Source organism: Suillus fuscotomentosus, assembly GCF_016647785.1.
Source record: "Suillus fuscotomentosus strain FC203 chromosome Unknown F5891scaffold_6, whole genome shotgun sequence".
In the NCBI taxonomy this organism is placed as follows: Eukaryota; Fungi; Basidiomycota; class Agaricomycetes; order Boletales; family Suillaceae; genus Suillus; species Suillus fuscotomentosus.
This window is the reverse complement of record NW_024539518.1, coordinates 1,113,009-1,133,673: the sequence shown is the minus strand read 5'-3', so window position 1 is coordinate 1,133,673 and position 20,665 is coordinate 1,113,009. Positions and strand designations below refer to the sequence as shown.

At 50.6% G+C, this 20,665-nt stretch overlaps 7 protein-coding genes across 7 annotated transcripts; 6 read left to right on the top strand and 1 right to left on the bottom strand.

Moving 5' to 3' along the window:
- Window positions 1-7: 7 nt before the first annotated feature.
- On the top strand, window positions 8-1,507 carry F5891DRAFT_635465 (uncharacterized protein). Its single transcript, XM_041372588.1, has 2 exons — window positions 8-1,055; window positions 1,107-1,507. The coding sequence occupies exons 1-2, from the start codon at window positions 225-227 to the stop codon at window positions 1,380-1,382; spliced, it is 1,107 nt and encodes a 368-aa protein (XP_041231558.1). The 5' UTR covers window positions 8-224; the 3' UTR covers window positions 1,383-1,507.
- Window positions 1,508-7,345: 5,838 nt separating this feature from the next.
- Window positions 7,346-9,279, top strand: F5891DRAFT_1275016 (DNA primase, large subunit). Its single transcript, XM_041370191.1, has 8 exons — window positions 7,346-7,504; window positions 7,556-7,813; window positions 7,863-7,983; window positions 8,030-8,140; window positions 8,176-8,313; window positions 8,363-8,620; window positions 8,674-8,822; window positions 8,876-9,279. The coding sequence occupies exons 1-8, from the start codon at window positions 7,410-7,412 to the stop codon at window positions 9,213-9,215; spliced, it is 1,470 nt and encodes a 489-aa protein (XP_041231557.1). The 5' UTR covers window positions 7,346-7,409; the 3' UTR covers window positions 9,216-9,279.
- Window positions 9,280-9,337: 58 nt separating this feature from the next.
- On the top strand, window positions 9,338-10,350 carry F5891DRAFT_1007560 (uncharacterized protein). The gene is made up of 3 exons (XM_041360478.1): window positions 9,338-9,475; window positions 9,532-9,757; window positions 9,812-10,350. Exons 1-3 carry the CDS (start codon window positions 9,378-9,380, stop codon window positions 10,196-10,198), a joined length of 711 nt encoding a protein of 236 aa, XP_041231556.1. The 5' UTR covers window positions 9,338-9,377; the 3' UTR covers window positions 10,199-10,350.
- Window positions 10,211-11,888, top strand: F5891DRAFT_635342 (uncharacterized protein). The gene is made up of 6 exons (XM_041372586.1): window positions 10,211-10,539; window positions 10,589-10,737; window positions 10,788-10,865; window positions 10,918-11,072; window positions 11,123-11,225; window positions 11,279-11,888. Exons 1-6 carry the CDS (start codon window positions 10,335-10,337, stop codon window positions 11,705-11,707), a joined length of 1,119 nt encoding a protein of 372 aa, XP_041231555.1. The 5' UTR covers window positions 10,211-10,334; the 3' UTR covers window positions 11,708-11,888.
- Window positions 11,731-15,286, bottom strand: F5891DRAFT_635373 (uncharacterized protein). The gene is made up of 6 exons (XM_041372587.1): window positions 14,626-15,286; window positions 13,126-14,571; window positions 12,825-13,072; window positions 12,459-12,774; window positions 12,294-12,395; window positions 11,731-12,241 (listed from the first exon to the last, which is right to left on the bottom strand). The coding sequence occupies exons 1-6, from the start codon at window positions 15,266-15,268 to the stop codon at window positions 11,754-11,756; spliced, it is 3,243 nt and encodes a 1,080-aa protein (XP_041231554.1). The 5' UTR covers window positions 15,269-15,286; the 3' UTR covers window positions 11,731-11,753.
- Window positions 15,287-15,320: 34 nt separating this feature from the next.
- F5891DRAFT_1007556 (t-SNARE) lies at window positions 15,321-17,098 on the top strand. Its single transcript, XM_041360477.1, has 8 exons — window positions 15,321-15,563; window positions 15,618-15,746; window positions 15,801-16,034; window positions 16,091-16,199; window positions 16,249-16,331; window positions 16,382-16,501; window positions 16,556-16,641; window positions 16,693-17,098. Exons 1-8 carry the CDS (start codon window positions 15,534-15,536, stop codon window positions 16,850-16,852), a joined length of 951 nt encoding a protein of 316 aa, XP_041231553.1. The 5' UTR covers window positions 15,321-15,533; the 3' UTR covers window positions 16,853-17,098.
- On the top strand, window positions 17,080-18,311 carry F5891DRAFT_1007553 (CDP-alcohol phosphatidyltransferase-domain-containing protein). Its single transcript, XM_041360476.1, has 5 exons — window positions 17,080-17,289; window positions 17,350-17,524; window positions 17,580-17,693; window positions 17,748-17,829; window positions 17,889-18,311. Exons 1-5 carry the CDS (start codon window positions 17,145-17,147, stop codon window positions 18,159-18,161), a joined length of 789 nt encoding a protein of 262 aa, XP_041231552.1. The 5' UTR covers window positions 17,080-17,144; the 3' UTR covers window positions 18,162-18,311.
- The last annotated feature ends 2,354 nt before the right edge of the window (window positions 18,312-20,665 follow it).

Sequence of the window (20,665 nt, the reverse complement as noted above, 5' to 3'; positions counted from 1 at the left end):
GAATGAACTGACTATGGTAACAGTTTGGTTCCCACCAATCGTCGTTACAAGCGCTCAAGCATCCTCAAGAACGTAAGTAAGTAACTAAAACTACTAAGCAAATATTAAAAGGAAGTTTCATACTGCCGGATGCCTCATGTCGACGGGTCGGCATCTGTCAGTTCTCTCTTTCTTATTCTTCTACTCGTTCCATTTCCAAGAACTGGATCCTGGCTTTCCACTGAATGGCCACTCGAAGACGAGAAGACCGTCTTCATGACGATCGTCACAAACTCTGGGCTACAGAGAAGCCTACTGACCGCGACTACGATCAACGCCGTCATCGTGAATCTAGTAGGTCTCGTACTCATCCCCAGTACTCTTCCGCTGCACCTTCTCCCTCATATCAGTCAGCCCCATCATCAGCCAGTAAAACACGTTCTTCTTCTGCCCAGTACCCATCTACAGGTTATCATTCCGCAACACCTTACCAGACTCCTGCACCCCTCCAGCCATCTAACGCCAAGGGTTATCCTCCAACAGCATCTTCACGCCGCCCCCAACCAGAGCCCATTGACTCCAGATCTCATCGACGACATGCTCCAACCCCAAAATCATCATATGAACAAGTCTCCGGCGCTGAAGACGTCGCAAGGTCCTCCAGGCAAACTCATTCTTCCCGTCCTATCCAACCCCAGACTACCGCGAATTCAACCACACCTTCCACTAATTGGCTTTCATCTGCTCAAGATATCTACTCTAAGCGATCGAAAGATCGCGACCAGGAACGTGAAAGACATCGAGAAATGGAGAAAGAACGTGACAGAGAAAGGGCTAGTGCTGAGCTCGAAAGGCATCGTGAAAGACATAGGTCTGAACAGCATCGAGAGAAGGAAAAGGCCGACAGGAAGAAGGAACAATCCAGGCACAGACGCGAAAAAAAGATCGAGTCAGACTCTGAAGGCCTCGTGTATTCAGACAAAGCTTCCATCTCTGGCAGGGAAGCCTATCAGCCCTCCATTCGCGAGTCTATCACCGGTCACAGGCGGCATCGTACGGAAGACGGAGTCTCATCGGTATGTTCAACTGATTTTATATGGGTGCATGATGTTGATACTACACCGAAGGTTCGCCGACCTCATGCTGACTCTTCCCATAACCAACCTTCTGCTTTGCACACGCAGTCTACAGGTCCCCAGCAAGAGGTTGTAACTCAGAGTAATACAACAGGCGTAGGGAGCAATCCACCGCCCGCGCCTCGCGTGATGCCTGTCTACCTTCCTCATAAACCCTCCAAACCACATCATGAGCGACATACGTCATTGGCTATGCAAGGAGCTCAATCAGGCAGTGACACTGAACGAGCTTCTCTGAAAGTAAGACACCCAAACAACCTTGTTTAACTCCCTTAACCCTTTTTTTCCAGCACCGCATCGAGAGAAACCATTCGGGAGGTCCCGTGCAGAGAGGTGATGGGTATCAAACTAGTGCCGTAAGGGAAAGACAGGGCCAAGACACCCCCCTGGGTCCGCGTGAGGACGCCAAGTCTAAATCAGAGGTGTGTTCAGCAGCCTTGACGACTGAATGATGGAGCTGATTGTGATAATCACCGCCAAGTATACCTCGACCCAGGGTACATATTATGACTCGCGGCAGCCCCTAAAACCTACGTCAATTCACACAGTGGATATACCCCTTATCACGCCAGGCTTCAACTCGTCACCTTTACCACACGAATCACGAGGACATGTGGGTACCATACCTGTTCTTGTTGCAGGAGAGGGCCCTGCCGACCGCCAGGCTCACGATGTACTTTACAAGTCACAATCGCCTTTACATCAAGATGAACTCCATGGTGCAGGACATCCTCATGCATCATCCCTCGCTTCCGCGGTGAAGCCATCTCATGGCAGATCACAATCTTCTGAAGTCCCCCGTAGCCGGCCGGAGCAGCCCCAACTGGAACGATCTCGCACAGATCCCGTAGCAATTGATGTCTCGCATGGCCGTCATCATCGGCCAGAAGACCTTACACCACTCCGACACCCTCAGATCAGTACACCAGTGGAAAACCAGCCCTCTCAACCGCGTTCACACAAGACATCGTTCTCTAATCCTCCTGCTGTATCTGGCCCAAGACCTCAACGTTCCTCTTCGGTCGCAGACCATCAGAATGAGCCGACTAGACCGACGCCTTCATTGGGTCCGGTAGCTTCCAGCCAGCCGCATGTAACCTCATCACCTGCTCACAAGACGAACTCGAGCCCACCTAAGATTGGGTCGGGTTATGCATCCCTCCCTTCTGCATGCCCAACCCCTATGAGCTCACAGACTCCCCTTGCATCTGGAACCCAGGGCAATAACACGACAGTAATTCAACGATCACCATCCACACCTCCTGCCCCTTCAACATCGATGAACACCTCACAGACGATGATGATGGCATCACAACCTTCTCGTGTACCACGAACTTCACTTGATCGTCCAGAACCCTACGTCGTCGCTCCTCGCATGACGACCGCTCAGACTTCTAATGGGAGTACGGTCAAATCATCATGGGTCGTGCAGACTGCCCAACCGCTCAAGGATGGTTACGCGGCTAGGGAGGAGAAGCATCCAGGTCCTAACAGCTCACATCATCAAGCCGATCCGCCCGCGGTATCTCATCCACAGCTGCGGGACGTCCTTTCTCAAGACAGCCACTATACAACGCCCCGTTCAGCTCCAACTCTAAATTCATCGCTGCGGTCGTCGCCTTATGGCACGCCAAAGGACGTGTATGCTGCCGGGACACCTCGGGGCTCTCCAGAGAGCTCACTTAAGGTCAAAGAGGTACGCAGATTCAATATATCTTCGCTAGTTTAACTCACGCGTAGAACAGGCAGTCGCGCCGGAGCAGTCCAAACACTATCTCTTGCCTGCACTTCCGCAGATTGCTGTGATAGGAGCTACGCCCTTGTCTGAAAACCAGGAGTTACCTCATAAGCCCCCGCACAACTCCGGTTTCCTTGCGCCGTCTTACTCAGCCCCTTCGCGAGTGTCGAGGACTACGTCTGGGAGTCGCGACCATCCTACACCAGTGCAGGTGCAGCCGCAGATAACTCACAATCATGCTGTTGGTTCCACTGCGTCATTCCAGCAGACTTCGGGACCACAACTTGTGGTGCAGCAAGCCCCATCTTCATCGTATGGTAGTCTTCCAGCACCATCCTTCCCAGGGCCTTCAAGGGTCTTGAGGACGACGTCAGGCAGCCGTGATCATCCACAGACGCCAACGGTTCATACTCATACTATCGGTTCTGTCGCGTCGCACAAGCAGACTCCTACGGTCCCATTGCAGCCTGTGACGCCGCAGACTCCAGCGTCTCCATACGGCAGTCTTCCTGCACCATCATACCCAGTGTCTTTGCAAATCTCGAGGACAGCGTCCGGTAGCCGTGACTATCCACCGAACACGCAGCCGCAGACGATTCAAACCTATCCTATTGTTTCTACTGCATCACAACAGCAGACTCCTGAGCATCCATTCCAGCCTGTGGTGTTACCTTCGCAGGTCTCAAGGACAACGTCTAGCAGCCGTGAGCATCCCCCGCAGCAGACGGTTCATAGTGTTGGTTCTACAGCATCGCAGCAGCAGACTCCTGGGTCTATGTTTCAATCTGTGGTGTTACCTTCGCAGGTCTCGAGGACAACGTCTGGCAGTCGTGAACATCCTCCGCACGGGCAGGGCTCTATAGCTACACACCAGCAGACTCCTGGGTCTCAATCTGTAGCACCGCAGGCTCCAGCGTCACCATACGGTAATCTTCCTACACCATCGTACCCAGCGCCTTCGCAGACCTTGAGGACAACGTCCAGCACCCGTGACCACCCACCGGATGCGCAGGCACGAACGGTCCATCCTGTTGGTTCTACAGGGTCGCATCAGCAGGCTCCTGGGTTTCCATCCCAGTCTGCGATATCGCAGACTCTGTCTCCCTCATCGTATGGTCAACTTGCTTCTGCTGGACAGTTTTCTCCCCCACCTCTACCGGTTCCACCACCAAGAGTACCGGGGATCGACATCCCAGAGGACATTTTTCCTGTTAGGCTGGCACCCAGTAGTCCCGCTGGAATCAACCCTGCACCCACCAGTTCTGTCGTTCCATTGCAGCCCGCTCCAGCTCCAGTTGCCGCTCATCCCTCGGCTATGGCAGCCTATGCTTCCTCTGCTCAGCCTTCATCGCCCAATGGACATGCCAATCTCTACAAGAGCAAGCCTGGGACGGGTGAGGGAATGGGTGCTGTGCCTGCGACCGCAAGTTCCGCGTACCAGAAGGCTGCTACTCCTGCACCTGCTATCTCTCGCGAGGCTTCTCAAGCTGCACCGGCATCACCATCTGCGGGTATGGGTCCTGCTAGTGGAGTTCATCAGGGTACATCAGGTTCACAGCACCCCCTGCCGAGCCAAGGAATGCCTGCGGGCGTACATCCGCCGACCAATCCGGCTCCTCGGCTGACACGGCCAAAAGTCACCATCGAGGAAGTTCCTGAGTCTCCACAGTTCGGGAATAAGTGGACTGCGAGCCCTTCACAGACGTATCCGCAGACACAGATGCAGGTTCCGGCGCAGGATTCTGAGGCTCCCGCGCCTTCCTCGAGCGTTCCTACTGCCAAGTCTTCAGACTTGCATGCTCATGGGAAGGCACCACTGCCAATGAAGCCCAAGGATATTGTTGTTTCTAGTGTGCAGCCTACTCCGAGCGTGCAATCAACCCCCACTGTGAAGCCTAGCCCCAGTGTGCAGCCTACTTCGAGCGTGCAGCCTACCTTCACTGTGAAGCCTAGTCCCGGTGTGCAGCCTATTCCGAATGTGCAAACTACCCCCACTGTGAAGCCTGGACCTAGCAGTGTGCAGGCTACTCCGAGTGTGCAGGCCAGCCCCGCTGTGAAGGTTAGCCCCAGCGTTCAGCCTCCTCCGAGCATGCAGCCTACCTCCACTGTGAAGCCTAGCAGTGTGCAGGCTACTCCAAGCGTGCAACCTACCCCCACTGTGAAGCCTAGTCCTAGTATGCAACCTACTCTCACCGCCGTAGCGTCAACTTCATCCCAGGCTCCTCCTGCACCATCAACTCAACAGCACGCATACGCTTCTGCATCTTCTCGTGCCCCGTTCTCCGCTCCGCCAACTCAGACTACTTTTACTCCGTTGCACCAAGATCCTGTTCATCGGACGACATCATCTGGTGGACAGCCTCGAGGGTACCAACGATCGACTGATGCGCAGCCAAGTGCGAAAGCACCGCTACACATATAGGCGCATCAGCTATTGCAGCGCAAGGTGCTCGACAAGTTTCTCAACTACCGAAAGTTACTCAGAGTGTTTCTATAGATAATACATCCAAAGGGAGATCATACGCTGCGACTCCTACTACGACCGTGACCGCCCCTCACCTTCAGAATTTGCCCACTGCGGAGACCCACGCGAAATCCCATTCATCTCGACCCCTTATCAGCGCATCAGCTACCGCAGCGCAAACCACTCGACCAGTTGCTCCACCGCTGAATTCTACTCAGAGTGTTCCTGTTGATGCTACATTCAAAGGTAGCAGACAATATGCTGCGGTCGCTGCGTCTGCTGTCGCATCTCACCCTCATAATGCAGAGGCCCACGCAAAACCTTATTCCTCTCGTCCTGTTGTACCTCCCGTGACTATTCCTCAAGGTCCCAGCGTCCGTGCGGCTGCCAGCACGCCGTCTGCGAAAACCCAAGCGCAGGACCCTCCTAATACCAGTGATTCTACTCGTTATCGTGGTTTGATTTCTTCTGCTTCTCGTTATGCATCAGCTATGAACCCATTATACCCTGCATCTCATCGTCACGCTACTCCAGCGAGCGCCAGTCAGCAACTCAAACCCTCGCACTCGACACATCCTATACCCCATCATCGAACTGTATCATTACCCACTCCGCAGCCTGTTTCCACGTCTAATGTCAACCCACGTCCTCCTTCTCCTCGTAAAATTTCTCAACCTTTGGTCAACTCCAGTGCTACGTCAACACAGCCTTTTCCCAGTTCTTCGCAAGGAAACGTTTTGTCTCGCCCCTCCAAGACAGCTGAACCTTCGTGGGCTGCCCGTGTTGCAGTCTCAGGGCATCCATCTACACCTGCCCCGTCCCGAGCTCATCTGCCATCAGCTATGAATCGTACATTTTCCCACGAGTCCGAGACGCTGATGACGCCTTCCTCTATTGCACCCTCAATGCCTAAGACACCGCAAACACCGCAGACGAGCTTCACCTCTCCACATCAAGTAACTGCGCCCCTGATGAGGCAGAGGCAGGTGTCAACAGAATCTAAGGAGTCGAAGAAGAAGCCGGGTGGTTTCCTTGGAGGGTTGTTCAGGACCATGTCAGGGTCTGGCTCTTCTAAACCTCTCGAGAGTCCCGTTACTCGATCTCCAAAGCTATCTATGGAGCAGCATAAGTCTCCGCCCATTGTATCACCACCTATCCAGCACTCTAAGTCGTCTTATTCCCCTAAGGAATCAAAGGATAAGATTGTGGCTTCTGCACTTCCTGCCCACACGATGCAGACTACGACTCTTCCACCCCCATCAGCGTTGACTCAGTCAAAGGCATCAAAGGACAGAGCCAGGAGGCACCCTGAGATTACCATTTCATCTGCGCATCCTCCTCGTGACCGCAAGCACCCTTCATCCAATGTGTTCTCTCCGTTCAGTTTCCTGACTAGCAAAAGAAATCGCACCATGTCTGGAGCATCTCTTGACGTATGTGATGGAAACACTGCAGTACGTATGATTTTTCGTGTAGTCCGATGAGTCTCATGATTTACACAGACGAACACCGTGATTGGGTCTCCGGCTCACTCTACCGTCAGTCAAGTTCAGCCTCTTCCGCCCATGGTGCCCCCACCTTCGCGGGATCCTATGGTAGCAACTAGCCAGTGGAGGGATAGAGAAGAAGCGGAGCAGAAGAGGCGGAGAAAAAATCGACCTCGGCCAGGAGTGACCTTTGACGTTGAGGAAGACCCACCTGACCCTTATCCTGGGGCTACAGGCAAGCAGAAAGGCGCGCGACTGGTTCGACGCAAAACTGGCCGTTCTGTGACTCCCGGACCTCGCTGATGCATGATATATGACTGTCAATTTATGTTTGAAGTATCTTAGTATTGTCTTTGTATTATGTTATATAGTTTATGGTCCTATAACAGCTATTTGGAAGTATGCCTGAGAGAAGTAGCTAGACCTGGATTATAGTCTAATGTTGCACATATTCAGCCCTATCTGAGCACCTTCACTGGGGATCACGAGTCTTTTGTGACGTTTATGTAGATTGTAGTGTGACAAATATTTACGCGTTTGTGACACCTCGCGTTCCCTACTTATTGCCAGTGTCTATTGGACTACCCACTGATCGTTTTCACGCAATGTACAACAATTCTGAAAGGAGGAAATTTGACCCAGCGAAATTTGACTCGTCGAAATCAGCAAATTCATTTGAGTGGCCTTTCCGTCTCAACTTGTATGTATCTTTATTGCCTACTTTCAGGAGGTGACCTCAATCCATTTTAAGTTACGACAAGTCCCCATGGTATGAAGTCTCTTTAGAGGATTTTGAGAGATACGCCTTGGATCGCCTTCGCGTTCTTGCAGAAATCGAGTCCTCTTTTGCGCGTAACAGATCTTGGGAGGAGTTGAAGAGTGTGACCACGCGGCAGTGCAGGGATCACCTTCCTCTCAACAGCAGCAGTGCCTTGACTGTGGATACGCAGACTGAAAGGAGGAATGACCACCTAGGTCACTTCGTACTCAGACTTGCTTTCTGTCGATCGTGCGTTACATTCTCATCGTCGATCTCTCATCCGGTTACTGATTTTTAGAGAGGACTTGAGGAGGAGGTTCGTGAAAGCAGAAACTGCTCTCTTTCGAGTGAGATATGAGAATGATGATACAAAGGAGCGAGAGCTCTTTCTACAATCCCGGGACTTTAAATGGACTGAGGTAAGTGCATGATAGCACTCATTCCTCGCGCTAACGGTACTGCTAGGTCAACTCAGAGGAGAAGCTACAGTATGCCGGTGAATTGAAGGGTTTGGGGATACAGCAGCCGGAGGAAGGAGTTCCTACGACGGAGAGGCTTTACAAGGCGCGTCAAACAGTCTACTCTCCCTGCTCTGTGTTCATTCTCTACAGGTGAGATGGACTCAAGTGCCGGATCTTGTCAATAAGCGACGTGTCCTTCTCAAAGACGGCTGGGCGTACGTTCCTAGCAAGGAACAGCTCAGCATTGTTCTGCGAGCATTTGAAGCAAACCTTGAAAATGCGCTCGATGTCAGTTAGCATTTTAACATCCCTAAGAACTTTTCTGATTTTCTGATAGTCAACCGCTCGGTCAATAATGCGCATGGATGGTGATACACGCCTAACCGAAATACTCAATCACATGTCTCGAGGATTTGTCGCAGGGGTAGCTTCAGAGTACTCTGGTCCAACCACAGGCGATGAGATCAGAGCAGATATGGTGGATGACCTCGCCAAACGACACTTCCCCTTGTGCATGCGGAACCTACACGCATGCCTCATGCGGGACCGCCACTTGAAACATTTTGGTCGGCTGCAATACGGCCTGTTTCTCAAAGTGGGACATTTATTGCTCACTGACTGGAAGCTTCGTTGACCGTTACTCATCAGGTTCTTGGCTTGTCGATAGACGAAGCAATTGCATTTTGGAGGAAGTCTTTCAGCAATCTCACGGACGACAAGTTCAACAAAGAATACAAGTACAACATTAGACATTCATTTGGACTGGAAGGGAAGCGTGCCAACTATCCAGCAAAGAGGTATGGACATGTAACATCCCAGTTTAGGTGTTCTGATGGTCAATTCCATACAGTTGTCAGCAGATTCTCTTAACAGACAAACCTGGACCTTCTGATTGCCATGGATGTCCATATCGCCACTTTTCCCCAGACAACTTGCAAACGAGTTTATTAGCAACTTATTCATCACAAGGACTGACATCGACGGATCTAGCGGAGGTCATGCGTACTGTGAAAGAAGGACACTATCATGTCGCCTGTACCCGAGTTTTTGAGATCACTCATGCAGCAGCAGGAGTCAAGAAAGGTGATGGGATCGGAGAAGGAGAAAGTGTGACACATCCTAATCAGTATGCTGCAAAGAGCATAGAAATTGAGAAAGCGCAACAAAAGGACGCAATGGTTGTAGAGTAGATTAACGTTTACCGACTTGGGACGATAATCATTAATATTGTTGTATTCATGGGTTTATGCGGTGTTTGGTGTCCTTGAGCTATAATAGAAGGACCCCGCAGCTAGTATGATCGTCCAGGGCTCTCTTGCTGGTCATCTGCCCATCCACACCTTAAAGCCAGCATGGCCCGAAGCAAAGTCAGTCCAGTGAATGGCAACAACAAACACGACAGTTCTCTCCAACAATACAATGATACTGATGGCCATTTCTCCCTAGTCAGGTACAGATCCTCATGTTTTCCGTAACTTCTCGACTTGCTAAGAAGTTTACTTTCAGAAACTTCCGTCTAGCTGATCTTGTTACCATTATGAACGGTGTCTGCGGCTCTTTCTCGATATTTTCATCTGCACAGTACCTATTAACGAACGATGATGATTACTTGTTGTGGGCACTTGGTCTCCCACTGGCCGGATTGATGTTTGACTTCATGGACGGTAAAGTCGCGAGGTGGAGAAAATCATCCAGTATGCTGGGCCAAGAACTTGACAGTCTTGCAGATCTGGTATGCATTCTCTCGATACGCGTTGCTCGTTCGCCTAATTTTATTGTACGGTAGGTATCATTTGGTGTTGCACCTGCTGTGGTTGCTTTTGCTGTGGGCCTTCGGACGTACCTTGACACTGTATGTTTGACTGGTTTCATATGTTGTGGTCTCGCTCGTCTCGCCCGCTTCAACGCGACTGTTGCGTTGATCCCTAAGGACGCAGCAGGCAAGTCCAGGTACTTCGAGGGCCTTCCAATCCCTTCGTCTCTGGGACTTGTCGCGATTCTGTCATACTGGGTTCGACGAGGTTGGGTTGAGGGCAAACAGGGGATACCAGGAGGTCTCATTACGTTGTGGGGAACACCAGGTGGCCGTGGGGATATTCACCCTGTCAGTGTTGTTTTCGGTTTATGGGCAGCCGCAATGGTCAGTAAAACCCTTCGAGTTCCAAAGTTGTAATGTAGGGTAGTAGTTTTTTACTACTCCTGCTGGAGCACATTATGATAGGGCACGGATACTACGCCTATATACATGTAGCGATGATTACTTACTTAAGGACTCTGATAGTACGCGACTTGCAATTGACTTGCAAACGATGTTTTCATGCCGTATATATGACGAGATGAGTCTCCAGAAGCCACCGACGCGACGCGAGTTAATTGACGCGTCTTATACTTTGACCACGATGGTGTCTGCAAACGACGTTCAGCGTCTCTTTCTCCAAGGTGTATTTTCACGCAGCATACTTTCCTTCAAACACGCTCAGGTTCTCTGGGAGAAATGTATCGATACTGTCAAAGGTACGTACAGAGCTCTCACCTCCTGTCGTAGCTATCTGACCTTCTTCAGCTGCAAACCCGACATTGGACATTCGTTTTTCTGACAGAAGAGAGGACTGGGATCTCTTTGTTATCAGTATCAATAATTCTCTCAATTGTCTGGACCTTGAATTTCGGCATCTAACAGATGAACAGACTGGCCGAGAGATGTATGCTATGGTTAGTCATTTTGCACACTAGTGATCCTGAGTGTCCTCACAATATGACAGGTGAACAGTAAGGATGATGAAATCGCACAGATGGCTACAGATTACATGCCAGTTGAAATCGCTTACTTCAAGGCAGTCGTGAGTTATATGAAATTCCTTGTGTCATGTTACCTATCGTGTCCCTTCCCAGGTAGAGCAAATCATGCTCGCCCCGCATGAGGCGTACTCTGTATCCTCATTGCTCGCCCTACGCGAAGTTAACTCTCTCAAAACAACCATGACGAAAGCGCAAGCCGAAATCGTGCTCGGTAGTTTTGTCGCTAAGGGGTGGTTGCTAAAGAGCAGGCAAGATACCAACAAATATCTAGCATGCGAACAGACTAACCGCTCCATAGACGAGGCCGCTATTCCCTCTCAACGCGCACATTGCTGGAACTTCTTCCATACCTCAAAAGCTCATATCCCGAGGATTGTCTCGAATGCATCATATGCTACGAGGTGGGCCTTTAAACCACCTGATTTCTCCTCAGCTTCTGACTCAAGTACATCAGATCGTTACCCGTGGCGTGGCCTGCAGCACGCCGAATTGCAAGGCACGTTTGCACTACCACTGTTGTAAGAAGTATCGCAGTCGGAATGCCAAGTGCCCAGCTTGTTCGCAAGATTGGCTACAGGACCTCAAAAACATGACCCCTGTCGGTGAGGAAGCAATCAAGGATGGTCAAGACGAAGGACGCCGTGTGCGGAGGAAAAGTCCTGAGGATGGAAGTGATGAGGAAGACGAAGAAGAGATGGAAGTAGAACCTTCGCAACCGTCACAGACGCAAACTCAGTCACAGCGAAAAGGTAAGGGCAAGAGCAAGGGCAGAGGAAAACCACCTGTAGATATGGATGTGGACGAGGATGAAGACGAAGAAGACGAAGAAGCCCCACAGCAGACACAAAGAAACGGGCGCCGTCGCACGACGCGCATTCGGTGATTTCACAAGTATTGTTTATTACACTCTATACTAGCCTAGATCTGTACTATTGCTCTATTGATGATTGGCTTGGATGTGGTGTGCAGTTGGCCGTCACCCGCCCTTCCTCTTGTGTCGGTGTGGTCTTGTTGATGAAACCGAACCTGCCCTTCCCCCAAACTTGGTATCGCTTCTTGTCTTTTCGACCCTCGCCGAACTCCTCGTTCCATTTCCGAAGGTCTGCTAAGCTACCGAGAGACTCGGATGAGGAAGGCGTGATTTCCTTGAGTGCTTTGGTGAAATGGCGAGCATGGATGACGCGAACATGGGGTGGAGGTTCGACCACCGGTTCTTCGAGTAATGGATCCTGGGCATCTGCTTGAATGTCTGTCCGAGTCACTATTTCAAACGTCTGCGGAGCAGAAGCTGTGTCCAGCGAAGCCACCTTAGGAGGGGTGATGAGCTCGCTAGCTGGTGAGGTTTTGAGGACATCAGGCTTCCACGGAACCTTAACATTCTCCTTGACGGCATCCAGGGCAGCAGAGACACAAAGATCTTAGAGAAGGGCATCAGATCGAGATACAAAACCCGTCACAACTGATCTCACGTTTAAGGTCTGATCCAGAGAAACTTTCCGTCTTCGTTGCCAGCGCCTTAAGATCAATTTCAGGCGCCAACGTCTCGTCCCGAAGTAAAATCTTGAGTATCTCTAAATAAAGATCAATCGTATCAGATGAAACAGATCACATCAGATCGAAAGATCAAAACTTACCTTCGCGCTCCTTCTCCCCAGGCAGATCGACCAACAATCGCCTTGGTACCCTCCTCAACACCGCATCATCTAAATCAAACGGCCTGTTCGTCGCACCAATCACGATCACCCTATCCTCTCTCGAGGACTTCAGTCCATCCATCTCCTGCATGAACTCAGTGATGACCCCACGATGTGCGAATGCTCCACCGCTCTCGCGCCCAGACATACGCGCACCAAAGAGTGCGTCCATTTCGTCGAGGAAGACAACGCAGGGCGAGAGACGGCGTGCGAGCGAGAAAACGGCTTTGACGAGCTTTTCGCCTTCGCCGACGTACTGAAGCAAGGAGTTAGTGAGTTGTGAGAGATAGAACGAGGAGAACGTACCATGTCCATGACATCTGAGGGCGATATAATCAGCATCCGACAACCAGCTTCTTTTGCAAGTGCACGAACGACCAGCGTTTTGCCTGTCCCTGGGGGCCCAAAAAGAAGACATCCGGTCATACCATGTTCCTTCAGAATACCTTGCTGGAACGCCGCTGGGTGAAGGAGAGGCAGGGAGACGATCGTGCGGACAGCGTCGACGGTATGTTCTGGAAGGTGAACTTGGCTGAAAGTTGTTGATAATGAAGCTGGATCATCATGGTGAATAAACAGCATAGATGTGAATACTGAAGCCGCTTACCAGGGTCCACGATGCAAGATAAGAGCCTCTGTTCATGCTGTTCTAGGTATGGGTCCTGCCTGACACGCTCCACAACCTCATCCACTTTCTCCCCCTCTGTTTCCTCGTCCTCCGCGTCCTCGTGCTCTTCTTCCGCGTCCTTCTGTTTCGATATCTTAATCGCAGAATCACGCATGAACGACTTGCGCTGACTATGCGCTGAGCGCTGAGCCGCCCAGGCATGGTGCACAGTAGCCCACGGCACAGGCGTCGGCTCGAGCCCCAGCTTTTTTTGCTGAGGAAGTCCAGAAGACACAACGCTCCCTACCGCCCGATCTGCGATCTGCCGCACGCTCGTCCAGGGCTCAAACTGATTGCTCCAGTCCTCCCACATGTCATCCTTGCCTCCTTCCTGGCGTTCGCCCTCACACTTTACCTCTACTGCCTCCGCACGTTCGAGGACACCTCCGACTGCGCCAACACCCATGCGCATCGCGAGTTCATTGATTTCCCGTCGACGGCTCATGCGGCATAGGCGTTCCTCCGGTTGCAGACGAGTGCCAGGCACGAGCACCGACGCGCGGAAGAAAGGCGTCGTCACCTCGCTCTCCGGTGCGCTACTCCCATTCGCCATGCCGCGCTGTGCGATCATAGACTCAAGCATCGGTGGCATGGACGATCCTCCAATGACGACAACACCTCGAGGCCCATGCTCCCCCTCGGGCTCTTCAGGCCGGGTGGAGAGCGTAGGGAGGTCCTGGAGCAGAGCGATGTCCCCATCTTTCTCCCAACGTCGTAACCGGTCCTTCAGGCGTTTCTCGCGAGCACGCTCGGCAGCGTCGTCTTCGCCCCAATCAGCGATACCTGATCGGGGAGGCGTAGAAGCTGCAGCGTGTGGCGACCTCCGGCGTCCTGCTACGTTCATGAGACCAAACTGGCTTGAACTAGCGGAGGACGCAGACATGGATGCGGACGTGTGTGTGGGCGCGATGGGTGGGGTGATGCCAAAGATTATGGTCATTGGGTTACACACCGGGGACGACGGGCGGGAAAGAGGGCCGATACGGCGCTGGCGGACGGCTGAAAGTAGGTGGGGGTACCAAGTCGCAGAAGCGGACGCGAGGACAGGAAAGTCGCGAACATAGACGATACGTGGGCGACGGCTGGTGTTTGTACCAGTCGTGCTAGTATCGTTTGGAGAAGGCAGATTAATGAGTTCATCGAAGAACGTTTTAACACGATTTGGGGCGGGATTACTACGAGAGGCGGTAAGTACGGAGGTGCGTCCACGTGTTGAAGTGGGTGCGAGAAGGTGAAGGGTCATTTGAGAAGGAATAGCAATTGGAGACATCATGTCCATGTCGTCGTCTTCTTCTAGTGATACGCGAAGGGGGGAGGATTGGGAATTCGAGGCAGGTGGTGGCTGGAAATGGAGGGGATTCCGGGGGAGTTGAAGAGCATTTGCAGCTAATGAAGTGCAGCATTAGAAACACGGGTGTTCATTATAGGATAGATATGTACCTTTGCCAAAATGACCACATTCACCAGCAGCAAGCTGGACCGCATCGATAACGAGGACTTCAGCACCAGTCCTGTGAGCAAGCTCTTTTACGGTAGCATCGATTATATATTCACCACCCTCTATTGGACAATAAAGGGCAAGGGTGGGCTCTAATGGAGGACCTGAAGAAGATGAATAGGCTGCTCTATGCTGAGTCTGCGGATGAAATGTAATATGTAAATTAGTCAATGCTTCATCAAAAAGCTCAGGAGCAGGTAGATTATTATTGTTCAAGAAATCAGTTTCTGATGGACCATCGTCTGGAAGCCAGAAGATGTTCAAGTCGTGAGGAAGCTGTATGCTGTCCTCTGGTGGAGTAGACGGAGAACTCGAAGCAGTTGGAGATATCCGCGTCCGTTTTGTTGGCTTTGGATCAGGTTCCTCTGGAGGTACAGAACCAGCAGCAGACGGTTCAGGTGTATCTGAATTTGTGCTGGCTGGTAGAGTAGATGAAGCAAGACGCTTGTACACACGTTGTGTTGGCGGTGTTCCGTCTTTTCGTGAAACACGTTCCAGCCGGATAGCAGGATAGATACTCTTGCGCGTCGATGTTGCTTTGAACAGTGAGTGCGACCTATGAATGAAAGCACTAGGTGTTCGCATGCTGGTCCGATGTTAAGCTGTTCAGACAACAAACAACTTCCCTTCTTGGTCGCTTGCGGCTCTCACATAGATTTCATTCTATTACATTAGTCTTCGATTACTATAGAGTACTACTCTCCTCGTCATCGTGGTCGCCGTCGTCCACAACGACCTTACAACGTGTACTACCAACTAACTTGTGTTCGTTTCTCACGTAACGGGTCCAGGAACCTCACTGCGGCCGTACACGTTTTCACATCAACCATCTGAAACTTAATCACGAAATATGGGTCACGACAGACTGGCTGCTCTCAGAGTATTCACTTTTCTAGTATTCGTGCTAAAATATACTGACGGACACATTTCTTAGGCGCAACGGTCGAATGCTACACCAGATCCTGGACAGGGGGTCTATGAGATGCAACCGCATTCTTCACCTTCTGCAAACGGCACTGGCAATGGTACAGGGACAGACCCTTTGTCCGCGTTCTATGCCGAAGTGCGTCTATTCTTTCTCATATTTCTCTTGGTACGAACATGCATTTCAATCTAGGCCACCGCTATCCAAGAGTCCATCCAAGACTTTGATAACAATGTCACTCATATCGCTGAATTCCACTCCCGCTCCCTAAACGCCCTTGACGACGCAGCAACACAAGCAAACGCAACTCAGCTCGAACGCCTTACAGATGAGACCAGGCAGCTCAGCAACAGTCTCGCCAACCGTATCCGTGCCCTCGAGAAACCCGCTGGTGCAGGCCCGGATGCTCAAATTCGCAAAAACAGAGTGTGTCACCCTTCCCTTTTGTGCTAGACAGCTGTTGACGTAGTTGTGGTTGTCAGATTGATGTCGTTCAGACAAAATTTATGGCCACCTTGCAGCGGTACCAGGAAGTTGAGCGCCAGTATCGCCAGCAGTACCGCCAGCGTGTGGAGCGACAGTTCAAAATAGGTATATTAATTTCCTAATTTCTCACTCACATTTTAATACAAATATACAGTGAAGCCTGATGCTACGCCTGACGAAGTTGCTGCTGTGGTGAATGATGACCAAGGCGGAGGAAGCCAAATATTTGCACAAGCAGTAAGCCTTTGTTCGCTTAGGAGAGGAGTTTGTCGTTCATCTCTGCGCAGATCAGTTCATCAACTCGATACGGGGACTCGCGGGCTGCATATCGAGAAGTCCAGGAACGACACCAAGACATTCGCCGGATTGAGCAGACCCTCGGAGAGCTGGCTCAATTATTCAATGACGTAGGTGCAACACTTGCATGTATGATGCATTTACTAAGGATACTCTTATTACAGATGGGCACCCTTCTAGGCGAGCAAGAAGAGAAAATTGACGCTATCGAGACGGCAGCTGCAGGTGTCGCACATGACACCGAGGGAGGGTATGCAGCTGTTATGATTACCTATGCGCACTACCACTAACTTTCTTGTAGACAAAGGCACACCGAGGTCGCAGTAAAACACGCCCGCTCTGCCCGACGAAAACGCTGGATCTGCTTCTGGCTCACCATCATTATCATCCTCGCAGCTGTTGGTATCGGTGTGGGTGTGTACTTCAGCCAGCATCCAGTAAAGTCGAGTTCTTCTGGTTGAAGGAGCGGGATCATGGTGATTAATTAATACGGACATGACTGAGTCGTATACCCCTTACTTTCTTTTGCAATAGTCCACGCTGCCTCCATACTTGCTCTAGTGATATTAGTTAACTAGGTTGTTTAATACTTGGTACTTTGGTTTTACCGGTGCGGCAGAATGACGATGGTAATATTACGTCACGTCCATTTGGCGTTAGTTCAGGACCGTGTAAATTTGGCAGAACCTGCGTTTCACGAACGTCCTCCTTCATTGACTCCTTCAACATTCCCCACCGCAGCGTACGCCTGCAATGACGAAAAACGGTTCAGCAAATCCATCCCGAAAGATGCGCCGGCGTGGCTCAATCGACGTCGTCGATGCCAAGGTTGCAGTTGACCTCGCCACAGCTCAGACATATTCTGAAAATGTCTTTCTTTTCGTACCTAATCTCATTGGTGCGATAGTTCTGTTGTGTTGATTTACTATGTGCTGATTTAGATACTTGGGCTACATAGGGTACACGCGCGTCATCCTTGCTGGGCTTTCGCTCCACTTTATGAGCTATCACCCCAAATACTGCACTCTTGCGTATGTGATATCATGTTTATTGGACGCTGTGGATGGTCAGGTCGCACGAGCCCTAGGACAGACATCTAAATTTGGTGCAGTGTTGGACATGGTCACAGATCGGTGTGCCATCTCTTCCTGTTATTCCTCCAATTTATCTCATAATGCGCACTTCCAGGTGTACGACGTCATGCTTGCTCTGCTATCTATCGTCTACATACCCGAATTTCGCCTTGGTGTTCCAGTTCCTTATCGCACTTGATTTCGCCAGCCATTACATGCACATGTACAGGTGCGTTTTGAGTCCCCGTCCTTGCCTGTCCAATCCCTCACCAATATGAACCAGCTCACTCGTAACTGGTTCGCGGAGCCATAAGCTCGTGACGAGCGAAGTTAGTCGTATCCTATGGTACTACTATAATGATTCAGTGCGTTTTCCACCGTTCGCACGCTACCGCAGCCCAAATTGATCCTGTGCGTGAAACAGCGTACTCTGTTCTTTATGTGCGCAGGCAACGAGCTCTTCTTCGTCTCTCTCTACCTCATGAAATGGGTGCAAACACCTATCGGACTCGGCGTCTACTTCCCATGGCTCACGGATCTCACCTGGCCCGAACTCGTCGCAATCCCCAGCGCATTCGTCTGTGTAGGCAAGAATATTATCAATCTTGTACAGCTCTGGAAGGCGTCGAAGATCCTCGTAGGGGTGGACCTTGCAGAGCGTGCACATGCACGTGAGGTACAGGCTAAGAAAGAGTGAAATGGGTTCGTGGACGGACAAATATCATACATACTACATATGCTGCTTTGTGCATTAATGCCAATGGGACGGTGTAATCGCACTCCTTGTTTTTTACATATGTAAATATTTACAGCGCAAACGCAAACTAAGGAACGGTGTGGATGTGGGGGTGCTTATCATTTCAAGCGGCAGACTCTAGATGGTCAGAGTGAATGGCCTGCGTGGGCGGGAGTTCCTTCCTGAATGGTAAATAGTGGGTTGGGCTGAATGGTCTACAGAGTATACGATGACATGCTACAGAGCGATTATTATGCACCAAGCTTAAGCCCAAACTAAGTAATATGTTATCTTGATGCTACTCGTTACTTTTAGCAATTTGACATGTGTTGGTAACCACCCTGGCCGAAGTGAACTGACTTCCATGAGTTTATTGTTTGCAGAATATGGGATATATATTTACTGGCTACAAGAGACCTACTATGACGGGCCACAGGAGATGAGTAAGGCCTAATCATGAAAACTGGATTGATACAATTAGATACGCCACACATACGTGGGTCATGGCAAGATTGTCAGAGCTGCCAGAATATCTCTACCAGCACCTGTTGAGAGCCGATGAACCCGAGGACAGAAAGGCCGAGAAAGGAGGAAATGGGACTACGGCCGAAGAGTAAGGCAGCTCGAGGTGCGAGCGCTACCAAACGGAGATTCCAGACGACGTGTCAACGTCGGCTATCTTTTTCATTCGTTTAGTATATGTTTTCATCAAAAAGGCCAGCTGGCGCACTCACCATATAAAAGCAGCCATCCGCCATCGAAACATCTCAGATTCGTAATCCGAATACTGAGATGTGAGTCTTCTAATGTAACGTTTGAGTACGAGTACTAACGTATAACGTAGCTTACCTGTCTAGGTAAAAACATTCGTCAATAAAGAGATTCGTAATCCGAATACTGAGATCTTACCTGTCTAGCCTCGCGTGAACGCCCTGCTATACACACAATAGCACCATCCACAGAAATCAAAGGTGAATATGTCTTCGTTGTAACAACGTCATTGACTGGTGCAGTAACCTACTGTGGAATGAAACAGGGGGTTGTATTGCCTTCCTGGTGTATAATCTTGTGATCGAATACCGATAAATCGCGGTCTCGTACCACTTAAGATGACACTGGTACTGGCGCACTTTTTTTGATTCAGTGATTTGAGATGGTTTGAAACTCATGTTCCAAGTATGTGATAGGGAGGGTGAGACTAGAAGATGGGTAGGTAGTCAGAGCGTTAAAGCCCGCGTATATTTTCCTCGGCGGGAGACTACCTAACGATATTGTCATAAGATAATGTGCGAGAGAGGATGTGGTTAGAGTCTAACCTTGAGCTCGTCATGTACGTCCCGATGATCTTCCAAATGAAAAAGGTTAAAAACGACCTTGCCGCTGGGCCGTAAGAAGATCATTCCTGTAGATCGAGAGTACCTTCCAAGTGGAAGAACAGAATATAGGAGGCAACACAAACTGACAGTACTTGAGCTGTGGACTGCGTGTGAAGCTCAGGTAAAGGTGCACTGTATGGCATTCACGCGAATATGTCAGGGATCGAAGGGTGAAGACACACATCGGGACAGAGTGAAGTGCAGACACAGAGATAAGCACTACACAGAGAAACAGAAGACCGCCAAGCGCACACTGACAGCAAGCAGTGGAGTGCATGTGAGCCTCAGGTGGAGTACGCACATGGGAGTCACATGAATTACTTCTGCGGGATCATCAACCATTCCGTCTTCATATATGTTAGAGATAGAATAAGACTAGATATACACCCCGTCATTTTCCTGGTATGACTGGATGAAAGCAGGAAGTGGTGGGAGGGCCTCGGGAGGTCACGCTCCGGCACGGAGGTCGGAGTCAGTATAGGTTTCGAGGCTTGAAGGTAGCACCAGGTCTCATGGGGTTGTAGTTGGCCTAGTATGTGATGCGAGAGGGCACATGTTGGAGGCTAGGTGTGGTAGGCGACGGTTGGAAGACTACGGGTCGGGCATGATGGGCAATGTGCTTAACCTTATACACGAGCAGAAAGTTTTGACCTCTGATTAGTAAGTGAAGTAACACAAGAGGTGCCGTGATCTCGAAAGTTTTTGGGAGCCAAAGTACTTCGGGAGGATAACAGGGCACCTACGCAACTGTGTTCGATGAGCAGTCGGCTGCAAACGGCTGGTGCCAGTGGGGAGATAGGAAGCTTCAGATCCCGGATCCGGTGGCCTCACCAAGGGGTATCGACCGGACCAACCGGGAATTTAGCATCTCTGATGCTGAATCGAGGGTTGCAACTTTGGGCTGTGGTTTACTAATAGTCACGTTGCAAATGGTGATGCGGTATCGACGGGGACGATTTTGAGGGTGGTGCCAAAAATATTGTCAATCAGCCTGTCAGCCTAGCATACTATAGCTGAGCTGACTTGCAGCGACTGATGTTACTCGAGAGTCCATTTGCAGCGGCGAGTCTGAATCACTAGTAGTTAAGT